This window comes from Pagrus major, chromosome 15 (genome assembly GCF_040436345.1).
Source record: "Pagrus major chromosome 15, Pma_NU_1.0".
In the NCBI taxonomy this organism is placed as follows: domain Eukaryota; kingdom Metazoa; phylum Chordata; class Actinopteri; order Spariformes; family Sparidae; genus Pagrus; species Pagrus major.
Window position 1 is genome coordinate 28,372,157 of NC_133229.1, and position 21,859 is coordinate 28,394,015.

Genomic DNA, 21,859 nt, shown 5'->3' on the forward strand with positions numbered 1-21,859 from the left:
TAAGCCTCCAGTAGCTTTCCTCTCTCTCCCTGGTGTCTCGTGCGCAGCGCTTCACTCCTCTGAGCAGCTCCACCACCGCGGGTCCACTCACCTGTACAGCACCAGCTGAAGGTAGGAAGCCTCCTCTTCACCTCCTGGTTAGATAGTTAGCAGCATGCTAACATGAAAACGTGTATTTTTGTTGTATTTGCTTTATTATAAAATGCAGCTCGTATCAGCCAGTCAGCGTTATGCAACATCCAAACACTGATCTGAAACCAGGCGAGAGGTCTCTGAAAGCTGCAGTGCATGCTCACACAGGCACTTTTAGCTGCTGCAGTTGTGGCTTTGATTGTGAGTTAGTTTCTCACCTTAGCTGCATGAATCATACTGCAGAAATCCCTGTAAAACAGGTTTGCAAGCGACGATGACTTCACATCAGGATCAGGGGTAAAGGTCCTGTCTGCTCCTGGTGGATGCATGACTCTGCACTTTTTAATCCTTCTTTTGTTTTTGTTTCATTCAATAAGGGAATTTATGCGACATTTTGTATTTACAAGATAAAGTGACACGTTAAATGTTTTATATCACAATAAAATGTGTCTGTTTTTATGATTAATGCAAGTTGACCAACCTTTAAAGGAACAGTTCACCCAAAAAAGAAAGAAAATTCAGTCATTATATACTCACCCTCATGGGGATTTGTTTTAAATTAGTATTTAAATTTAAAAAAAATGGCTTCGTGCAGCTTGTCCATCGAAAAGTAGTTTTTTAAAGCTGAAATCAAAGGGTGTGAATAATGTCTTTTTAAATCAATTTGGGACCTCAGGGCTTCCGTAGACCTGGATTACACCTTTGTATTTACGTTTTAAAGGTGCAATAATTTTATAATTTATACTCACTCATGTGGCAGCATATCAGACAAAGAAAAACAAGACAAGAAACTTTATATATATATGTACATTGTGATACATTTGTGTTTTGTGGACCAGTTTTATTAGATAATTGAAAATATAAAGGGCGATTCTCACCGCTCTCCCTCTGACACTGTCACCATGACTCAGCAGATCTTATCATCCTCCTACAGGACTGATAACATAGTTGACTCAGAGTTTAATTAGAAAGGGCTGTAAAAGCCCCGGGCATCTCATAACCGACAGCCGTGTGTGTGTTTTAATAGTTTATCCGCTGTTAATGAGTATTTAATATCAAACAATGATTTCCCTCTCTCTCTGTGGACAGATATGGCCACCAAGGTTGTCATAGTAACGGGCGGTAACAAGGGCATCGGTCTGGCCATCGTCCGAGCGCTCTGCAAGCAGTACCAAGGAGACGTTTACCTCACCGCCAGAGACGTGTAGGTACCTGCTGGTGACACCGAAACCAGGCTGATGTGTCATGACTCAACATTATCAGCATCATTACACAACGTCACAGAGAAGGAGCTTATCTTTGTGTATTTATTTGAACCCACTGATGCAATTATTACACTGTGATTATGAGATTTTATTATTGTATGGAAAAGGAGATTTTGTCTGCTAATGACTTCTTCAAGCTGTCAGGTAAACATTCATGTGAGCAAACAACAGGTTAAAATGACACAATAAATTTGTAAAATATATTTTTAAGGGCCTTTAGAAAAGTAAATCCTTTCCAGGCCTCTACTATTAAAAAAAAAAGCAATAACTGAAGATTTGGAAATCTAAAAAACACGCTGTTGCCAACAGGTCTGTTTGCAATAAGAGCAAATACAAAGTGGAAATAAATGAAAGCTTTTGTTTGTTTTTTATTGCAGCGGTCGTGGTGAGGAAGCGGTGCAGTCTCTGTCCTCGGAGGGACTGAAGCCCTTGTTCCACCAGCTGGACATCAACGACGTGAGCAGCATCACCACCGCTGCTGCCTTCTTCAAACAGAAGTACGGAGGAGTGGACGTCCTCGTCAATAATGCCGGGATAGCATTCAAAGGTAGGGTGACTATCATATTCTGACTACTAGTGACTACTATACTGTTAAATATGACTCTTAAATATGAAATGAGCACCAGCAGCATCAGTTTTTAGTCTTGTAGTCAGTAGTATTATTAGTAGGATTGCTCGATTATGGCTAAAAACCCAATCCCAACCATTTATGCTCAAAATTAAGATGATTTTAATTTATTACAATTATTCATAAAACGATTCCATCTTAGAAAACAATGTCTGGTGTTTGTATACATATTTCTTCAACAGGTAGCTGGCTGTACCTTCATATTGTCCTCGCTTATTGCCTGAAATGTGCAGATATTTAAATCAAAATGTCCTTTTTTCACATAAAATCAGTGTTTTAAAAAAATTTGAATGAAACAAACTAATGAAACATAATAATGCCAACAAAACATTAAACCAAAAAGAAAGTATTAGCTTCACTCAATAACTTTTATTAGTTGTCTGAGCATGAAAAGGCTCTATAATAAATAATAAAAACAAATAACAATACAATAAAAAAGGAGTGTACTTGCATCCATTAACTGCATTTAATCACATTACATTTATTACATACTTGACGACACCAGGGTACTTTTATTTGTGCCATTTTTCGTCCCTCATTGACCAGAAATGGTATAAAAATGATGAAATCAATCAGAAGGACGTATAAAGAGGTGACAATGACATCACGACAGCTCTTTCTGTCTCTCTCTTCAGTGGCAGACACGGCTCCATTTGCAGTCCAGGCGGAGGTGACCCTCAAGACAAACTTCTTCGCCACCAGAGACATGCTGACTCACTTCCTGCCGCTCATCAAAGCCGGAGGTAAGGACAGACAGCTCCATCCACCCACGGGATTGTTTGGTCTCTTTTCAGAAAATTAGACGAGAAAAGACGTTTTTAATTGGCAACAGCTCAGAAGTGACCTTGGATATTGTATCGTATCTTGTGTATTTTAGGCCGCGTCGTGAACGTCTCCAGCTTCGTCGGCGCCCGCACTCTGAACCAGTGCAGCCCGGCCCTGCAGCAGCGTTTCCGCAGCGAGGACATCACGGAGGAGGAGCTGGTGGGACTGATGGAGCAGTTCGTCGAGAAGGCCCAGAAGGGCGAACACAAGGACGCCGGCTGGCCTGAAACTTCATATGGAGTGTCCAAAACTGGACTGACGGTACGACCCATCAGTCTGTCTCCTGGTTTATATTCAGTTAACTCATCTGTGGAGATCACAGACGAGTTTGCAGGTCTTAAAATGTATAAAGCAGCATTGTATTTGGTGTATTTAATTTTTTTTCTTTAGAAATTCTCATTGAAATTCTTCTCTGATGTCATATTTCCTCTCATTGATTATACAAATGTGTGTCTGTGTGTCTTTAGGCCCTGTCCATGATCCATGCTCGGCGTCTGACCAAGGAGAGACCGAATGACGGGGTAAACACTTAAATATATCAACTTATAATCAAGAGCCTTCTCTTTTCTTATTTTAAATCAGTTTGCAGCATAGTTGCTTCTTTAAAGATGATTAATTTTAGTCTTATTTTAATCTTCTGTTTGACTTAAAATCCTTTTAGATCCTATTCATGTCTGTTTTTAACGTGTTTTTATCTTCTGTTGTGTTTTATTTAAACCCAAAAAGCAGCTTTTTTTCCAGTTTTATTTCCAGCCTCGCTGCTAACACACATTTTTGTTGTATTTATTAATATTTTTTAACAGATCTTGTACAACGCCTGCTGTCCAGGGTGGGTGCGCACCGACATGGCTGGTCCAAAAGCCCCCAAATCACCAGACGAGGGCGCCATCACTCCGGTGTACCTGGCCCTGCTGCCGCCCGGCGCCACAGACCCGCACGGAAAGTTCGTCTCTGATAAAGAAGTTCAGCAGTGGTGAAAGGGTTAAAATGACCCGTGTGAGTGTGTGAGTGTGAGAGAGATTTGCCAAAAAACACCCAAACATCTGGAGATTTTGACTCAAGTAAAACCAAAATAACTCAAACTATCCAAGGGAACACTAACATGTTGTGTGAATGTGTGTGAATGTGTGTGTCTGCTTCTCTTTGCCGCAGTAATCATGCTTGAATTACTAATGGTGCTGGCTAATCGCTGATGTTTTTGAGAAAACTCAATTTTGCCTTTTGGAAGTGTAAACATTTTTATATCATTCACATATAAAATGTTAAAAAAAACCTTGCCTTTGTTAGATGAGACATAATCGTTTTGAAATCAAAGAAAATAAAAATGCTTTTTCTACAATTCAATGCTTTCATGTCAAAAAACAATAAACGAACTTCAAAAATCAAGAAAACTTTGTCAGAATGTTGATTAACAATATGTTGTGTTTTACAAATGGTAACATTCAGATGCACATATTGAAGAATAACAGATATTGGACGAACAACAGGGGCGATTGAGGTCTGCTGAGGGCTGCAATGAACAAACATCAGCGGAGAGACAAGCACAAAGAAATTTCCGCGCTGGATAACTCTGGAAGAGCTTTGTGTTGCGCTGGGTGTTAAATAACTCGACCGTTAACAGCTCAGTTAGATGTAATGTCTGATTAAATGTCTGAATGCAGACCTGTGGGAGCAAAAAGCAGATGTTTTTGTGGCTTATCGTGGTCTTTATCAGTGTTATGTGAAGAATGTTGGTATGAGAAAAGGTCTGAGAAAATAACATGAAGGACAGATTCATGAACTAACCAACGCTTATACATGAGGCTGATGTAGGAGAACGTACCACCAGATGTTTATCAGGTCACTTGGTCGCAACATTACAACAGTCTCGCCTGCTAAAAATAAATGCATGCATTAAATAAATGCATTTTGGACAGAAATAATTTGTTTTTAAGGTGGTAATAAGGTGATTTGTACTAGTTTGTATTGTTGCATTTCATACTGGTCACCACTAGATGTCAGTGAAGCACTACGTGACTTTTATGAAAAGAGTCTCTCAGCATTTTAACGCCTCTCCCTGCTGCAACTGGAGTCTCTGCTGTTTGAACATGACTGAAGTTGGAGGAAAACAACACCACCCAGTGGACAAAGGGAGACACTACAAAGACCTTTAGATACAGCATCTCACACACACACACACACACACACACACACAGAGGAGGTCTGAGGAGTTAAGCGAGAAGCGTTCTCATGAGAAAGCTGATGTTTACCCTCCGGAAGCTATACAGTCTGCTCTGTCTGTGGCTTTCACTTAAACACACGCACTGAAGGATGAAACGCTGTCGCTGCTACTTCTGTCTGTTACTTTCCCTCCACACAGGAAGTGGCTCTGGAGGTCGACGGGAGGGTGCAAAAGGCAGACAGACAGGAGGTCAAAAGGTTATGCACAGATCAGAGATAGTCGCCTGCCTACCTGTCGACTGAAATGAATTTGGTCATTATATTTGAATTTAAATGATTTCAACTATTTCTAGTGAACTATTTGTTTCTTTGTGGAAACTTTTAAGGCCTGAAGTTTTATACATTTACTTGAATAAGAGCATGAGACACGTTGTACTGTATGAATCGCAAAGTCTCGTCTTTATGATCAGGAGGAGGAGCAGGAAAAAATAAACTCTGACTTTAATTACATTAGTGGAAAGAATGTGTTTATTAGCTCTCTGTGAAGGATGTCCTATCCTCTTTATATGTAGTGTTTTTTTTCTATTAATAGTGAATAATAACTGACCCTCTCTCCACCTCGTTCCATCAAAACACTTATTTTTGGCTCTTTTCCTGATCAAACCATAACTGGGATCTGAAAGGGTCAAGCAGTGAGGAGGTTTGAGTTACTGTTGCATAAGCTCTTTGTCTTCATGCTTCCTCGATCAGAACAATCGCTGAAAACACAATTCTTGGGCTGGAGAGGCAAAGATTTGTGTTTCTGGATGAATTCCCACAGAAAAAAACAAAGATGTATGATGTAAGATTCCCATTGTGTTATTGTATCGCAGAGTCGCCTGGTTCTGGGTTTAGGAACATCTCAAATTGTGTTGATTGATTCGTAAATGTGTGGTATTGTTCTTGTGAATGGCGGTTTTCCCAGACGGAGAGACAACCAAACTAATCAGATGTTATGTCAGAAGCGAAGACAACTTACTGATTCTTTGTCTTCACGCATGCGAATGTGCACAATTATTCTCGCAGCAGTTTTCTTTTATCCTTAATCCGACCGACCGGGGTATCTGCAGACCGCGGTCATGTTTCACAGCTGCCGTTCCACTGTTTCATGACTTCTAATCAATTTGTTCCTCTTGACTTCACACCATTGTTTTAGTGCTTTTAACAACCCAATCACCAGAATAAATGTCAGCTAAGAACGTTTCTACAAAACCACAAATAAGTTAAAACTGAATGTTTCTTTACGTTGAAACTTTCCGTTTGTTTCGCTTCAGTTTTCTCTTTCTCTGTCATCACAACACTGTGCTTATGCTCCGCTTAGGTTCAGGCACAAAACCCACTTGGTTAGGGTTCGGAAACATTGTGGTTTGGCTTAAAATACCTGTTTTGGTCGCTACGATCATGGATGGAGATGGGTCAACCTCCAAAAATGGATGGAAATGTCTCCAGATATCCTCAAAAATATCCAGAGGTGTGACTCGAACTGCGGTCGGCCATTTGGGCCCTCCACCTCCAGATGTGAAAGTCTGCTACTTATCATACAATGTGAACGTCATATGCCAAGTTTAGTACAAATGTCAACTGTGGATTTGCTGTGGTTTGCTGCTAGCATTATATCCTAGAGACTGGGTTGAGTGGGATCCTGGGTGACCCAAGTCAAAATCAACCATTTGTGCCCATGCAGTCTGAAAAGATGGAACTTTTTATTCAGTTAAAGTTTGCCAGCAGTCCTAATTTAAAGTATTACATATGATCACTTGGTACGGACACTCTTTCATCACAATATACTGTGTTGATTCTTCCAGATACCACAAAGTCTGCCTTGATATGATTTTCATTTGATTCAATGCAGGGGCCTGCCACTGGTATGAGACAATATCCTCTGCCCATTTAACACGTTTACAGTTTTGCTTTTGGCCAGAAAAGAAAAAGACAATATGATCAGTAATAATAGTCGTGTCCGCGGTGTATTGGTGAGTGTGTCATGAGGTGTGTGTAAAAGTAAGAATCAGCAACTAATGTAGATGTGGAGAGCTGAAGTTTCCATGTGGTCCGACATGGAGAAGGAGAGAGAACCAGAGCATGGTCTGCAGCCAGTTTAAATACAGGTGAGCCGCATCTCCTCTGACGAGCCTGGCCTTCAGTCGGCCTGCAGACGCTCTGCAACACGACCTGACAGAGGTGGAAAAAGTTGCACACACCTACCGAGTGTTGGGTGGATGATCGGTGAAAGTGTTCTCGTCCACTTTTAGCCTCTTTGTGAGAAATATTTCAAGACAATTCTGACTGCAAGCATGACCCAAAGCCTTCATGTCACTCAGAAGAGACACAGAACACTATAAACTACGGCTAAACTCTCAAACAGAAGTAGTCTCTGATTCTAACATGGGAAAACTGGATGTTTGTTTACTGTGAGATCTGAGCTGCGTCGTGGGGGTCAGTCCCGGGCGGAGCAGCTCAGTGTCCTGGGATTGGACCGGAGCATAAACAAACTATCCCTGGATTAGTTTACTGGACACTTGTCCCGAGACATGCTGAGGTCCCAGAGGACAGACAGACATATAAGTGGATGGAGAAATGACTTGGAGCTCTCATCTGGCTGTATGGTATATCTCAGTAGTCACACAGCAGGTGTTTCATGGACCAAATTCAAGCTTAAAGAGGCTCATGATTTTCCAGGAATGTATTGAAAGTTGTGGTTACCTATAAACAACAGTTGAAACACATTTAACTTAATCAGGAGTTCATGTTTGTGATTAGAAGTCTGCACACTTGACGGATGTCAAAATAAAATAAAATGGATGGGTGTAAGACATCAGCAGTGGTTGTTACCACAGAGGCTGAAGACTGTGAGTTGTCAGAAGGTTTTGGTGCGACGTGAATTGTTCTGCATCAGACACTGAATGTAATCTCGCCTTGGAAACTTGAAACAAGAGGAAGCTGGTCGACTGAGGCGCCGGTTCCTCCCTTTTTTTACCTCCTGACTCCCCACCTGAAGCAAAAACAAAAGGCTCTGAGTCAGCTGGAACAAAGAGATGCAAGATGTGTGTGTGTCAACGCTGTTTACCTACATTTCTCTCTGAATCGTCACGTTTTTGCTGTGCCCGTGAAGTTTGGGATCCGGTCTTCCTGCACAGGAAGGAAGAAGCACAAACCTCCCCCCAGCAAAAAAAGTCAAATGATTTTTTTGTATTTTGGCCGATGAACAGACCGCAGGGTCCGTCAGTATCTGTTGGCACCCGATTATAAACTGCTACATCCTTTGCCAGCATTTTCCCAGATTTCCCATCATTCTCAGCGTTAGAATCCGGTTTAACCAGGAGCCATGAACTGCTTTATTCTATTATTCTTTATCTTTACATGAAATCTAATTTGGGGAAAGTAAACATCAGTCCACGGAGCTTGATTGTTTGGTTAACTGTGTAGCAATATACAATCAGTCGGCTAACATCTCAGAGTTTCTCGGGCTGTTTGAAACTTCTTTTAAACTTTTTGATAAACACTCGAACAGATCACCTCTGACTTGCACGTGTGCTGCCATGCCTCAAACATTTTTCACTTTGTTTGATTGATTTTCAATGTGTTATCTGTATGCAGGCAGTAGGTGCAACAGCACTCTCTGACAGTTCAGCCAGCCAAGTCGCCAGAATCAAATGTTGCCACTTAACGTTTCTGCAAACCATGCATACATTTAAACTTGTACCATATTAATGGCTGTTCAAGACTGCATTTCAACATCTGTATGTGTGAAACCACTGGATATTTTAATGGACACCTCGGGACAATTTCAAGCTGCGTTTGTGGCGACCAAAACAGATATTTTAAGCCAAAACATGATGTTTTTGAACCCTATGTTATGGTTTTCCAAAAGAAACCCATCCCAAATGCAAAACATTAAGGCATGCAGGTAAAAAACTAAACCAAAGGCGAACTTCATTACCAAAGCTGAAATCTAATAATCAAAACATAGGCAATAAAAAGGCTGGCGACAAAAACCAGGCTGAACACAGAGGAGACACAAGGAGCAAATGCATACATAAGAAATGCAGACAAACCAACAAGATTGAGGAAAAACACTGACTTAACTTCACAGGGAGTGATTAACTAATCAGGAGGGTGGGAAAAAGACAAAGACAGGAAGTGTAAATCAGAACAAGACACGTGAGGATAAAACCTACAGAATAAAACAGAAAACAACTAAACTAAATCCAGAAACCATGACAAACTAATGAAGTGTTTTTTTGTGTAGAAGCTCAAAGAGCGTTTTAAAAAGTTTTAACACGTCTGTGGTTTGCAGAAACATACCTTGCCAACATTTATTCATGTATGAAGTTTTTCTTTTTTGAGTGTCACGGACCTTTACAATGATGATCATCTACACCTACCTGAAAGTTAGTAACACCTACAGTCTCTTAACTTGTGAATGATCCTGATCTGCTAAAGCTTCATGGTTGCTACTCTTCAATTAAAAAAAAAGCACCAGTACCTGTACCTGGGTGATCGGACAGAAGGTTGGAGAGTCTTTACTTTCTTTCTGTGCCAGTTTTGTCCTGTTTGTGCCAATGTGTTGCTCTTTCCATGTCTAATAGAGGATGTGCGTCACAATCCAACACAAAAACATCCAGCACAATAAGAAGGTGGAGTTAAAGCTTTGAAATATGTTTTCCATGCGACGGGGAAGCAGACCAGACTGCTTTTCAATCACTTGCAATGGTAAACATTTATAATGTGGGGAAAAACTGACTTCTTGGCATTGCTTTTGTTTTCCGTTGGCTCACATAAAAGCCCCGATTGTTAGATACCGAAGAGATTAAAACCTGGACTGTACATTATTTTATATGATTTGAAGGTCTGGCTCTGCACCCAACTCTCTCCTTCAGAGCTGACTGGAACTCGTGATCGATCAGTACATGACCTACGGTAGAAGGAGTCAATTTAAAAAATCCTAGCACTATTTCTCAAGACTGTCACCTCCTACATTTAGACACTCAGTCCAGCAGTCGTGGAGCATACGGATCTGTGTCTTGGGCTTCAGGAAAATGGTGCACAGCAGTGAACACTGAGCTCCTTCTTCATCTTTGGGAAGATGGAAGTGGGCTGAGGGTGCCAAATCAGGTGAAGAGGGATGATGAGTTCAAATCTGCATTCCTGGACGGCAGCCATTACCAATGTGAAGTGCTGTCTCACAGAGTGCTGACTTGCAATTTATCGTAATTACCCGAAATAGAAATATCACAAAAGTTATTATCTTCAAACTTTCTGCATAATCAGGCAAAGAATTTAACTGCACCTGCATAGAAAGAGAGCTGTGTAACTCTTCTTCTTCTCACCTAGGCCATGAATTTATCAATCACCCCTCACACTTCAGGAGCTAATTGTGTGTTTTGCATGTAAAAAACATGTAAGCAACAATGTTTTCCGTGTTAGTTGTGGCCTAGTATTTCATTTAAAGATGTAGAAAGCAGCATCATGCATGTAAGTCTAACCCTGTGTAAGTCTAACCCCTGCTTTGAAGAAAAAAAGGGCCTCACTTTCCCAAAATATCAAAATGTGCGAGGGAGGGACCAGAACCAAAGAACAGGCTGTTACAGACTGTTCTTCAATTAGCGTGTTCGGAACGGCTAAATGGTCTTGAACGGAACACAGCGCTGGCTGAAGAACAAGTCAAACACTGAGGCTCACACATGCTCTCACTCAACAGTAAAATGTTAAGGTGGTTAAATAAAGTACAGGATGAGAAGGGCACCAGCTCTGGCTCGCAGCCATATGTGAAAGGAGAACATTTACTCAATTTTCTCAATTTACTCAATTTTGTACTGCATGTACATTATTGTACAGCAAAGTACTGTATCTTTTGCTTTTGGGAGACTTTCCTGTCTCTACATTTCAGAATAAATTACTGTTGTTTGTTTTTGACAGCTTATTTTTTATAAGATTTTAACTTGAGTGCCATTGCCAGGTAAAAAAAACCTGTATCTCCAAATTGCTTTCTTTTCATAAACCATAAGAAACATCATTGTTTTAACTTGATGACAGATTTGTAAATCTTCAGCTGATCTACAATAGGATGACTGTAGATGCAAGGATTTTACCAGGCAGAGGAGAGTTTATCAAAGGGGTCCACAGGGCTCTGTGCTTCTGTTATTTTTCATTTAACATTAATACTTGGAAAAATGTAAATGTTGAAAATATGCGTTTTTACGCTGATGATATGTGTATTTATCTCTGCATTCTGAAGGAGGATATACAATTCAAACTTGATTCTTTAGTTGGTTAAAAATGTTGAAAGGATACACAAATGAATTTTACAGCAGCATCACAAGACTTATCCTCCTCCATTTTGAATTGTACAATGTTTAATTATCTGGGTTTTATACAATTAATAGGAATAAGCAACACTTTTTGTAACAATCAATAGAGTTCAAACTTCCCAGCTGCTTGCATACCATTTGGCTGAAATGCCTTTATTATTGTCAAATAAAACAGAAATGAACTAAAATAAACCACACATGAAGCCGATGACGGAGGGTAAGATCAGTATGCTTTAATAATAAGATATCAGTGCAGAAACACAAACTTCTTATTGGGTTAAATTCCCCATATAGTAATAACAATGATAACAATATATGATAATAATAAGATCAATATGAATTTTTAGCATGATAAAAAAAATGCAGATTCAGCTAATATAACTGTACTGTATGACATTGACACAAACTGAATACAAGTAGCAGAACAAGGATCCCATAAGGAAAAAAGAAAAACCCTGTTAACTACAAGAGACACGAGACACGATGCTGATGTTGTCTTCAAAGAAGAAGTGCGATGAATGAAAACATGCGGAAACCCTTCAAGCAGCACAGTTTATTGAGCACTAGGACTGGCGATAAGTCTTCTAGGGATTAAATAACTGAAGCCCCGCCCATTTTTGGGTTAGCATCTGTGCTATTACATGTGTTAGCAAGAGATGTCTTTATTCTGTCTTTCTGAATAGCTGACAACTGTCACATTTCTTCATTTTAGCAAAGTAAAAACAATGTTAGGACACAAAACTCCACCTCGTATGAAGCTTTAAGACTCACACAGGTGTAGATCTTGAATGCTAACGAAATAGTAGTTGTTTTTATCTTGGATAAAATGACTTAAGTGTTTACATTTGGCCAAAGCTAGTGGAGCAGAAGCTATCTTAAAACGGGGGCGGGACTTCCCCTCTGCCTAGATTTCTATTTTTAAATCGACTTCCATCAGGCCAACTCTTTCCACATACATTAACACAATTTAGTTCAAATCTCAACACTTAACCTGGAACCTAATTCGACCAACTTTAGGTTTTATAAGCAGAACACGTAACATTTTGAAATCTTACAAATAGGAATAGACGGGCTCAGTTTGCAGGATTTTCACACTGAAACAGGAAGAACTTCTGATTTGAACAATGATATAAATTTGGCTTTTGAGTCTTAAAGTGAAGCGAGAGTAGAAACAGAGGAGTGATGTGTTGAGTGGAGGAGCTGAGAGATCTGCATCAGTGGGCAGGCTGAGCAGGGTGTAGTATCTCTCTTTATGTGTCACTCTACACATCACTTCTTCTCATATCTCCTCTCAATGCTATATTTAAACCTGTTTACAGGTCAAAATGTATTTAATTCGCAACCTGGATCTAAGCTTCCATAAATTTGGACTTCATTATAAGTGGTTATAAGAACATTTTAGCCACCAATTGTTGTTAAGGTGGTCCAAAAATGACTAAATTAAAGAGTTTGTCTTCCATTTTAAACTGTACTATTAACATGATCAAGTAATTGAGGATCAGACAGCTAAAGGAAGTATCTGCTGTTTGTTTTGTTTAAAAATCTAAATTTCAACCTGCGCGTCAAGCAAATCTGCAAAAGCAAAGGCGCTGCTAACATTGTCGGACACTATACTATTCGCTCTGACTTGTAACCCTCCTAGAAAAAAACGTTTACTGTCCAAATCCAAAATCCAAAATCCAAAAAAAACCCTTCATCACCAGACAGACTGTCAGGTCGTTTGATGAGTCGGGGAATCCATTTCCTTAAAAAACCTTAAAAACCTTTAATTTTGACTCGTCATCACCAGGGGAGCTACGGTACAATGGATCTAATAGGGTCAGATCTAAAAAAGGGTCCTATTGTGTGTAGGCTGCTGTTCAGAGGAGGCTACGAAGGAGCTGCTGACTACAAAAACTGGGGGGTTATTATGAAAATCATCCCAACTTTGACGTAGTATTTCTAAATTGGGAGAAACATTTACGCTGTCAACTTAACGACGGGATTTAAATCTGTTTTTCCACACGTCAAGTTGGGATTTTATTCAATAACTTCCCCTCAAAAAGTTGCAGGAAGTCATCTACAGGTTGCAGGGAACAAACTGTGCTCTTGAAGGGCAAACTCAGTATTTGTTTAGACATCCGTTAAGTCATGATAAGGCACATCATGTGGATTAAAATGAACTTTTAAAGAAAATTTCAGCACGGCGTGAAACAGAAAACACCAAAATATAGTGTTAGTGGATCCAACAGATGTAATAAAAGTTCTAAAAATAACAGATAGACAGTCAATGAAGCACCACTGCTTTTATATACGCAACTGTGATTAATTATGTGGCAAGTTCACCTTCTTAACAATATTCAAAATGCTACATATCTGAGAAGTGAAACTTAGAAAACTGATCTTTAATCTGAACTTTTAATTCTTTTTTTTTTGTTTGTTTTATCTTCTTTAAGCAAAGAACATAAACAGTACTGCCCAGCCAACAGATTCAATAGATATTTTTAGGTATAAGATACGAAGCTTTTTTTAAGGATAAATCTCTGAAAAAACAAAAAAAACGCCACGACACAGAAAAAGCACGAGAGGAAAACAGCACTGCGAGGGATCTGATCCATCTGCAATCTACAGGGGTAGATAAAGGACAAAGTACCAGGACACATAAACACTAAAAAACACTATCTTCGACATTAGTTTTGTCTTTTTAAATACGTAACGTATATGTGTACAAAGCTCTATAACTGATACTCAAAGTGGTCACCACACAAAGACAATGATCTAAAAAAACAGAGTGAGATTAGGAAAGAAATTACTTTGAGAGTACAGGAGAGGAGAGAACAGAGAAAAAACTAATGAAATCGATGATATCGACTGACATAATCTGGGTGAAATATGTCGAGTTTTGAAAAATAGAAATTCCGACTTTGCTCTTTAGTCGAAGCTTTTCTGATATTTGCAGCCACTCCGTCTTGTTAATTATAAGAAAAACTGGCCTTGTCCTATTCCTAACGAATAATCCATACACTCCGCTTTCAAGTCACTTCACAGGCTGTTGTGCTGCACTGAAACCAAGGCTGCTGCTATGTACATACATATAGTCTGATTAAGTGATTATGTAGTTTGCTGCTGTAATCTCATACTATCTAGTTTGTGCATTGGTGTGCAAAGAGGGTGAAGGAAGCGACCTCCACTGTCCTTCTTGATCTAATAGCTTAAGTTTTTTCCCCTTCTAATCATTCAAAAGTGCCCTTCTCATCCCTCTGATTAGCCTCCCGTGATTGGCTCAAATGTCCTTCAAATATCCTCCAGTGAGCTGAAAGGGAGATACCAGTGATCTTGCAGGTTTTTAAGCCCATTTACTACAAATCTAAGATACTTTACGTGACGGATGATGTTGTTGCTCTGGTTCATACGTTTTTTTTCCCCCGCACCATTCCAGACATACATTGATTTCCATTCATTTCTGTGCTATGTGAAATTGAATGACAATGCTCAGTTAAATTATAGATAGGAGGATAGAAAAAAGAATAAACAAAAATCTTAAAAACAATATTATTTCTCAGTCGTTTGTAGCTTTAATCTAAGTGCGAAGCCGAAAACACAGACAATAAACTGCATAACTTTTGGAATGACGGTCGGATAAAGCCACCTCGGGAATTGTTCCACTACTTTCTTACATTTTACAGGCAGTGCACTTTATCCTGAAAATAATCAACAGCACCAATCAGGTAATGCCAACGCGTTCTCACTCCCAGCTCATCAGATACGGCAGCTTGGACAGCGGCCTTAAGCTCTAGCGTCACTTTTGCACGTGAAGTTAGCAACATTTTGCAATATACAAGGTCCGGTTAGACTTTCAAAATAAAAGCATGCTGACAAACAGTTCACATGTTATAATGTATTGTGACTTTTGGACTGTTATTAACGTTGTCAAACATTAGTTGCACTTTGGTTAGGTTTCAGAAAAGATCATACTTGAGGTTAAAATAATAACATTCAGACTCGTAACATAAGTTCTGTACGTGATATCTCTCACGCCACGTAAAGACAATAACCGTGTTATTAGATGTTAGGCATCGTGGATCTTCTGTTTTGCCTTTCCAATATTAATTAGGTGTAAATGTTTTTGTACACTCTTTTTTCAGTGTAATTAATTTGCCAAAAAAGACACAAAACACACATTTCACGAAGTTGAATTTGATTGAGATCATTACTTAAAAAAAAAAAAATCATCTATATAGATATCGTGATAATATCGTTATTGTGAATTAATTTGCGCACAATAATTGTGCAGTGAAAATCAGATATCGCGCCACTCCTGTTTTAAACTTTGGTGTAATCCACAACTGAAGCTTACAAAGTCTGCTAGTTGATTTTCCTACTGCACAGAAATGAATGGAAATCAATGGTTGCCTGTAACAGCAGACAAAACACATAACAAAATGTAAAACTGCAGCGTCTGAACTCGACAAATGTCGGCAAAACAAGCAGAAATAAACTCAATCTGCAGTTAAAGAGCCGAAAACATTCAACGTGTTCTCATTAAGGGCAGAAAATGAAACTCGCATACAGGAGAGGTGTCGTCATCCCCGACCCTTAGATGGTCGTTGCACACCACTGTTTGTTATTCTTTGTCATGTTAAAGTGTGTGTGAGCGTAAAATATATAATCACATGAACTCTTACAGTGTGTGTAAGTCAGATCCTCTGTACAAGCGGTCAGTAAGGCTAGATTTGTTGCTGACTAAGCTTTAGCTCCATGAAATAATTGCACGATAAGAAAAAAAAAAACAAAACCCTGTAGTCACACAAGCTACTTACATGGCTGAGAGAGACAGAAAGAGATAAATCAAAGACAGATTTAAGGAAAGAAACGAAAAAAACAGATAAAAAACTTAACATTATTCAACTTACAGTAGAGTACATGTGTTGCAATATATGTGTATTAGTGTGTCTGTGAGTTAAGACACAAATAACACAATAATAGAACCTGGTAGGTGGAGTAAGAACGTAAAAAAAAAATAAATGAGAGAGGAGAAACAAAAAGAAGTATTGATATGTTAAAGTGTCCCGTTCGATTTGGATTAAATAACGTGGGGAGATTTGATAAAAGCTAAAAATGTCTCCAATTCAGTAATAGACTGATTATAAGAAGTCAAATAACGATATAATAGATATGTCTTTAAAACCCAAACAGATGTGATGCTACTGTGACTGCTGAAAGACCGAACCGCACCACTGACGTCGAGCTGAAGAAGAAAAAGGCAGCGCGTCTGGTCCGTGTGTGTGTTTTGAAAAGGCTTGAGCAGAGTTGGGCATCATTTTTGATTCAGCTTATTGTTTCTGATGAAGAATGAGACCAAAATATGACGAAAGAGAAAGAAAAAAACACTTTTATCTTAAGTTAAATGTTATTCTTCAACTCAGATTTGGGAGCTGTATCTTCTTAGTCGTGCTGCTTTCCTATAGCTACGAAAATACCGTTCTTGTAGACAAAAGTATGTATTTTTCTTTTACGAGTTTGTCTAATTTTTGCTTGTTTGTTCTGCATCTAACAACATAACATAACCTGAAAGGTTCAAAGGGGAAAAACACCTTCAGAAAAGTTCATGCAGGTGGACTTTAGTTAAATTTCAGGCGTCATCAAGGGGGTGAAAGTCAAAAAACACAAATCAGCATGAACAATGTAACGTTAGCTAGCGAGTTAGCTCCCGCGACATCAGCGAACTAGTAGCAATTGTTTTATGCTTGTTATAAATAAAGTGACCATAACACATTAATACTTTAACCCGATCCCTGGGCCTAAAAAGTCATCTTTTTGTGGGGCAGAATCAAAGAGTATGTTTGTAAAGAGTCCTTGGTTCTTACAAACTTTAAAATGGCTCCAATTCAGAACCGGCTCATGATACCCAACTCTTACCAAAAAAAAAGTTGTCTTGATCTAACTGCTGGTCAAATACATCGACAGTAAAGTGTCTCTGTTAACGTGTAGGTAGTATAATATCTTCTCCTCTGAGCTAAATGAGCTAAATGCTAATACAGGCAAAGTAGGGCTGGGAAGTGAGCTGCATAGAGTTCATATCAGGGTCTGTGACGGAGACCAGGTTACCGCCTTTGCTAAGCCGTAGCAGGAAACAGCTGGTGGTCAGGGTGTAATGGCTGTAGTTGTTTGGGCAGAGCTGGCCTTTAAGGCAGGTTGTGTGTTTGAATCCCACGTCACTTAAACCCCTTTTACACCAAAGACCCGACCTGTGTTTCCAAAAAACACAGAGCCGACCTGCGAGAGACGTTTACACCAAACCAGCGATAAATCCCAGTGTCAAGACTTTTTCGGATGCAGGTCAGACGGACTGTTGCATCATTCTGTACTCTGTTAGTTAAACTGTCCCGTGTTGACCTTTTCTCACCAACTAACCCGTGTTATTTTATATGTGTGGGTCATCTATGTGGGTGGGGGTCAACCTGCGTCTGATATGAGTCTAGAGCTCGGGGGAAAAAGGGGTGTAAAGTGGCTTGACCCTGATATCGTAGCTTGTTAAGATGGTCTGGGTACGAAGCTATATGGGGACAGGGAACAGTGGGTCTGAGCCAAATAAGCTAAAAAGACAGGATGTGGTTATGAATACCATTCCCTATAAGTAGCTTAGCCTCAGGGCTCTTGGAAAGCCCTGAGGTACAAAGGTAAAGAGGCTGAAGTCCCGGGCTGGAAGGAAGTCTGGGTCTATGACGGGGGTTTGAATCTGGGGCTCTAGGTGGCCTGGTCCAGGGCTCTCAGCAGGTCACAGCCCTGGAGGAGGTGCAGGTTTCCCTGCAGCGGGACGTTGACCTCACAGTCGTAACGGGTCAACTCTGGCAGACAGGAGGCCTCAAACGACGGGCCCAGCAGACGACTGGCTATACCTGGAAAAAGACAAGAAAATCTATAAATAGAGAAACTGTGTGTCAACGATTGAATTAAAGCAGACAAGCAGGTAGACGCTGACACAAGTAATTCTATTATGGCATGTCTGTAACTGAGAGAAACAGTCCAGTCCAGTTTAACCATTCAGCTCACCCTCAGTTTTGTTAGATGGCATCATGTTATACTGTGTGTAGTTGCAGCTCTTTTGGGAAAAGGGTTTCTCGCTCGCACCACCTAACCCATTTCCTGGATACTGAGACTTCCTGTGTTGCTGCAGAGAGCTGAAACATGAGGACATGCTGCCTGGTATTATCCTCCCCATCCCTGACTCTGAAACAGAGAGATTACAGGTACAGTTGTTGGCTGGGATGAGATATTAATGTGAGATATTTTACATACACAAATAAAGAGCTCATACCTGCCAGTGATCCTGCGCTGAGGGAGCGATCCATGACGGCACAACTGTCATCCCTCATCTTCTTCCAGAGCATTTCTGATGGCTTGTTTTCAGCCTGAAACACAACAACATGGTGACTTCACTGGTACTTTGAGCATTTTTAAAATCAGTCCAGTAGACGAACCTAGGCAGCAGCTGCAAAACAGGCTGCAACGGCCACAGCTTAAACCTTTGGAGCAACTGCACACGTTGCTAGTCTCCTAAAAGTGCTTGTTTTTACAACTGACAGGCTCAGATTGTTATTTCAAGTGTCCGACAACATGATAGCAAAGATTTCTACAGAGATATAAAAAGTAATATCCTCTTTGTTTAACCACAAACATTCTCCTCAAAGCCACCAGACTCCATAGACAAATCCGGTCATTTTACCTCGAAAGCATCGTAAAACAACTCTAGTCTCAAGCCTGTCACTAGTGGACTGTTACACGAGATAATCTGCCCTATTCTCATGCTGTAGTCATTGTCAGGAGTAAGAATGAAACTCACCACGGCCATCTGATTGAAGGAGCGCTTGATCCCGTTGGCCATGGTCACTCTGGCTGGACTCATGTCTCTGTAGGCTTGTACAAAGTTGTCCATGGACCTGCACACGCACAAACACAGCAACATTTAGATTTGATGTCGATATAGCCAGCTACATTTTGACAACACCAAGCTCTCGCTGGTGAGTGGAGAGATAAGTGTTAGTGGCTAGTTTGCTGCTGCTCTTTGCTAGGTGTGTGCTTTGTGCTAACTGGGTTAGCTGCTGAACACCAGGCTCAGTGCATTGTGTCATTGTTAACTGTATCCAACTACCTCATGATTGAACGTGAACAACAAACACGGCTATTGTTAGACTCTCCGCTGTCAAGCTAGAATGTTAGTATTGGGAAATTTTGCTACTAGATTGCTAATAGCTTTAGCGATACATCCGCCTTGCCTGGTGGAAGCCTCCAGACAAAAACAATGAGTTTATTAGAGGCTAGCGACGGCTACAGACACTGGATTTTTGTTTCTTCTTTGTGTCAGAGCGTTTGATTTATTGCTTACTGCTGCTGGGATGTTAAGAGATTAAGAGACAAAAAAAACCTTCCTGAATAACCTACCAACTCTTGCTTTAAGCGAAAGGAAGTGTGGCTGTGTGGTACTTCCTGGCTAACACTTTTCTTACAGCCATGCATCGAACACTGCATGTAAAACCTCTCTCAAGTGCATTAATACTTTCGTCTTGGTCTAAAATGTGATTTGTTACATCACCTCTGTTTCTGCATGAGTTGTGGCATGCCCTGCTGGCAGGACAGGCGCTCCTCTCCTGACAAAGTGTCCATCAGGTAGGACTTGGCGGCCCGTGGTTGTTGTTGGTATGTTAACAGAGGGTCCGGTGGCCACTGAAGGTTCTGCCTGCCACCCATGGAGGACAGAGGGGTGCTGGCTGGAGCTTGGTACGGGGGATTCTGCATGTGGCCCATCATGCATGACCCTGTGCGGGAGTCTATGGTCCCCTGGCTGGAGCCTCTCTTCTCCCTCGCAGCCCAGGACGCAGCAGACTGGTGCTGGTAGGTGCCTTGGGCCTGAGGAGGGGAGGAGAGCGGCTGGAAGAGGCTGGCTATGTTGCTGAAGCTCTGGGGTTTTTGGCTGAGGCTGCTGTTGCTCCCCATGGATCCTGCTTGAACCCGGTCCAGGGGCTCTGACTCTGAGATGATGGGGTTCAGCTGAAAGTCCTCGCCATCCATCGGGATGTAGGGGGCCAAAGTCTCCAGGTCCAAGTCACTCAAGTCCCTCTGGGAAAGTGACAGATGACAAGAAGTTTAGACAAAATAGAGAGGCAGTGAATGTTTGGTGCACATAAAAGAGAAACATTGTTTAGAATAAAAATTGTAGATAAAAACTGATTTATATCTACAAAATGTCCTTCAACATGGGAAAATACCATGCCGTGCTAAATTGCCCTTCCTAAAATTAGCTTTCCCAAAAAAGGAAGAGAGAGAAGATGCCAAGTTTTGAATCAGATTCAGTAAACGAGGCTTCAAAAGTCAAATCAATGAACGAATAACAGAGAGGGGAAAAGTTCATGTTCATGGGATTTATGGGATGGAGAACGGGACACACACCTCAGTGTCTATAGGACTCTTTCTTCCCTCTGTGTCCAGAGCGAACAGCTTCTCCGTCAGCTCCACCTTCAGGTCGCTTTCCACGGAGCTGTAGTAATCACCTGGGCTGCTGGGCTGCAGGGGTGAAAGCCAGAGGAAAGATGGAGAATAATGGAAAGGGGGGGAGTGAGACAGATAAAGAAGAGGAACAAGATGAAACGTACAGGGACAAAGGGACAAAATGTAAGAGAACGAAACAAAGAGCGATGAGTTTTGACAAAGGCACTATTCACTGCTAAGAGCCGGCTCCTTCCAAATATCCACCCCCGTTATTCTCACACACTCTGCCCACAGTTAGTGACCTTTAAACCCCCTGGCCTCACTGAACACAGAAGGAACAAACTATGAAACAATCACATCCACCAACTAATTACTCCTTTCAATATAACATTCAGCCTCTCCGGCCCGTCCTCACCGTGGAGCAGCTGCTGAGGCTCGGGGTGGCGCTGCCCGTCGGCGGATTCTGCCGCACGGTGAAAGGTGCCGCCATCTTAGCTGAGGTTTGACCTGATGCTGGAGGGGCAGGCTTGTGGCTCTCGCTTGCCCAGGACGGAGGTCCCGGAGGGGCCATAGATGTGGCGGACACCTGGCTGTATCCTGCTGGCTGCTGGGGCTCCTCGAACTGAGGGCAACCTGCGTGAAGGCAACAGAAATTACAGTCAGTGACAAAAGTGCCATGGAGGAAAAAGATCAAAATAGCTTTCATTTCATCAAATAAGGGCAATAACGTGGAAGTATAAAGGAAACGTACGAGGACTGTGTTACTTGACTAAATGAAGTCAATACAGACCGAAGTCCAGGGCGACGATCGTGTCTCCAGCTGTTGGAGCGAGCTGGGCGAGGTCCTCTGGCTCCTCCTTGAGTTTGGTGAAGAGGGAGTCTCCCGGCTCTCCGGTCGCGCCTGCTCCTCCAGAGGTGAAGAAGCTGTTCATGTGGTTAGGCTTGAACAGGGACTCTGTCTGCTCCAAGGAGAAAATCATCGACTTCTCCTCAATGTCGCTGCAGGATCAGAGAAGGAGAGCAGAGTGACTGTT

The 21,859-nt window shown here is 41.1% G+C and overlaps 2 protein-coding genes across 2 annotated transcripts in view; one reads left to right on the forward strand and one right to left on the reverse strand.

Moving 5' to 3' along the window:
- Positions 1-19: 19 nt before the first annotated feature.
- Positions 20-4,241, forward strand: cbr1 (carbonyl reductase 1). The gene is made up of 7 exons (XM_073481626.1): positions 20-111; positions 1,222-1,336; positions 1,775-1,944; positions 2,661-2,768; positions 2,903-3,111; positions 3,318-3,371; positions 3,654-4,241. Exons 2-7 carry the CDS (start codon positions 1,224-1,226, stop codon positions 3,825-3,827), a joined length of 828 nt encoding a protein of 275 aa, XP_073337727.1. The 5' UTR covers positions 20-111; positions 1,222-1,223; the 3' UTR covers positions 3,828-4,241.
- A 7,327-nt stretch (positions 4,242-11,568) lies between these two features.
- The window catches only part of epas1b (endothelial PAS domain protein 1b), a 51,563-nt gene continuing 41,272 nt past the window's right edge, over positions 11,569-21,859 (reverse strand). Inside the window, exons 9-16 of the mRNA XM_073481709.1 lie at positions 21,616-21,824; positions 21,241-21,458; positions 20,787-20,900; positions 19,933-20,456; positions 19,183-19,279; positions 18,658-18,751; positions 18,393-18,569; positions 11,569-18,238 (exon numbers count right to left, since the gene is read on the reverse strand). Of these exons, the coding sequence (XP_073337810.1) occupies positions 18,087-18,238; positions 18,393-18,569; positions 18,658-18,751; positions 19,183-19,279; positions 19,933-20,456; positions 20,787-20,900; positions 21,241-21,458; positions 21,616-21,824 (1,585 nt within the window). The 3' untranslated portion in view covers positions 11,569-18,086. The remainder of the gene's footprint in view (positions 18,239-18,392; positions 18,570-18,657; positions 18,752-19,182; positions 19,280-19,932; positions 20,457-20,786; positions 20,901-21,240; positions 21,459-21,615; positions 21,825-21,859) is intronic.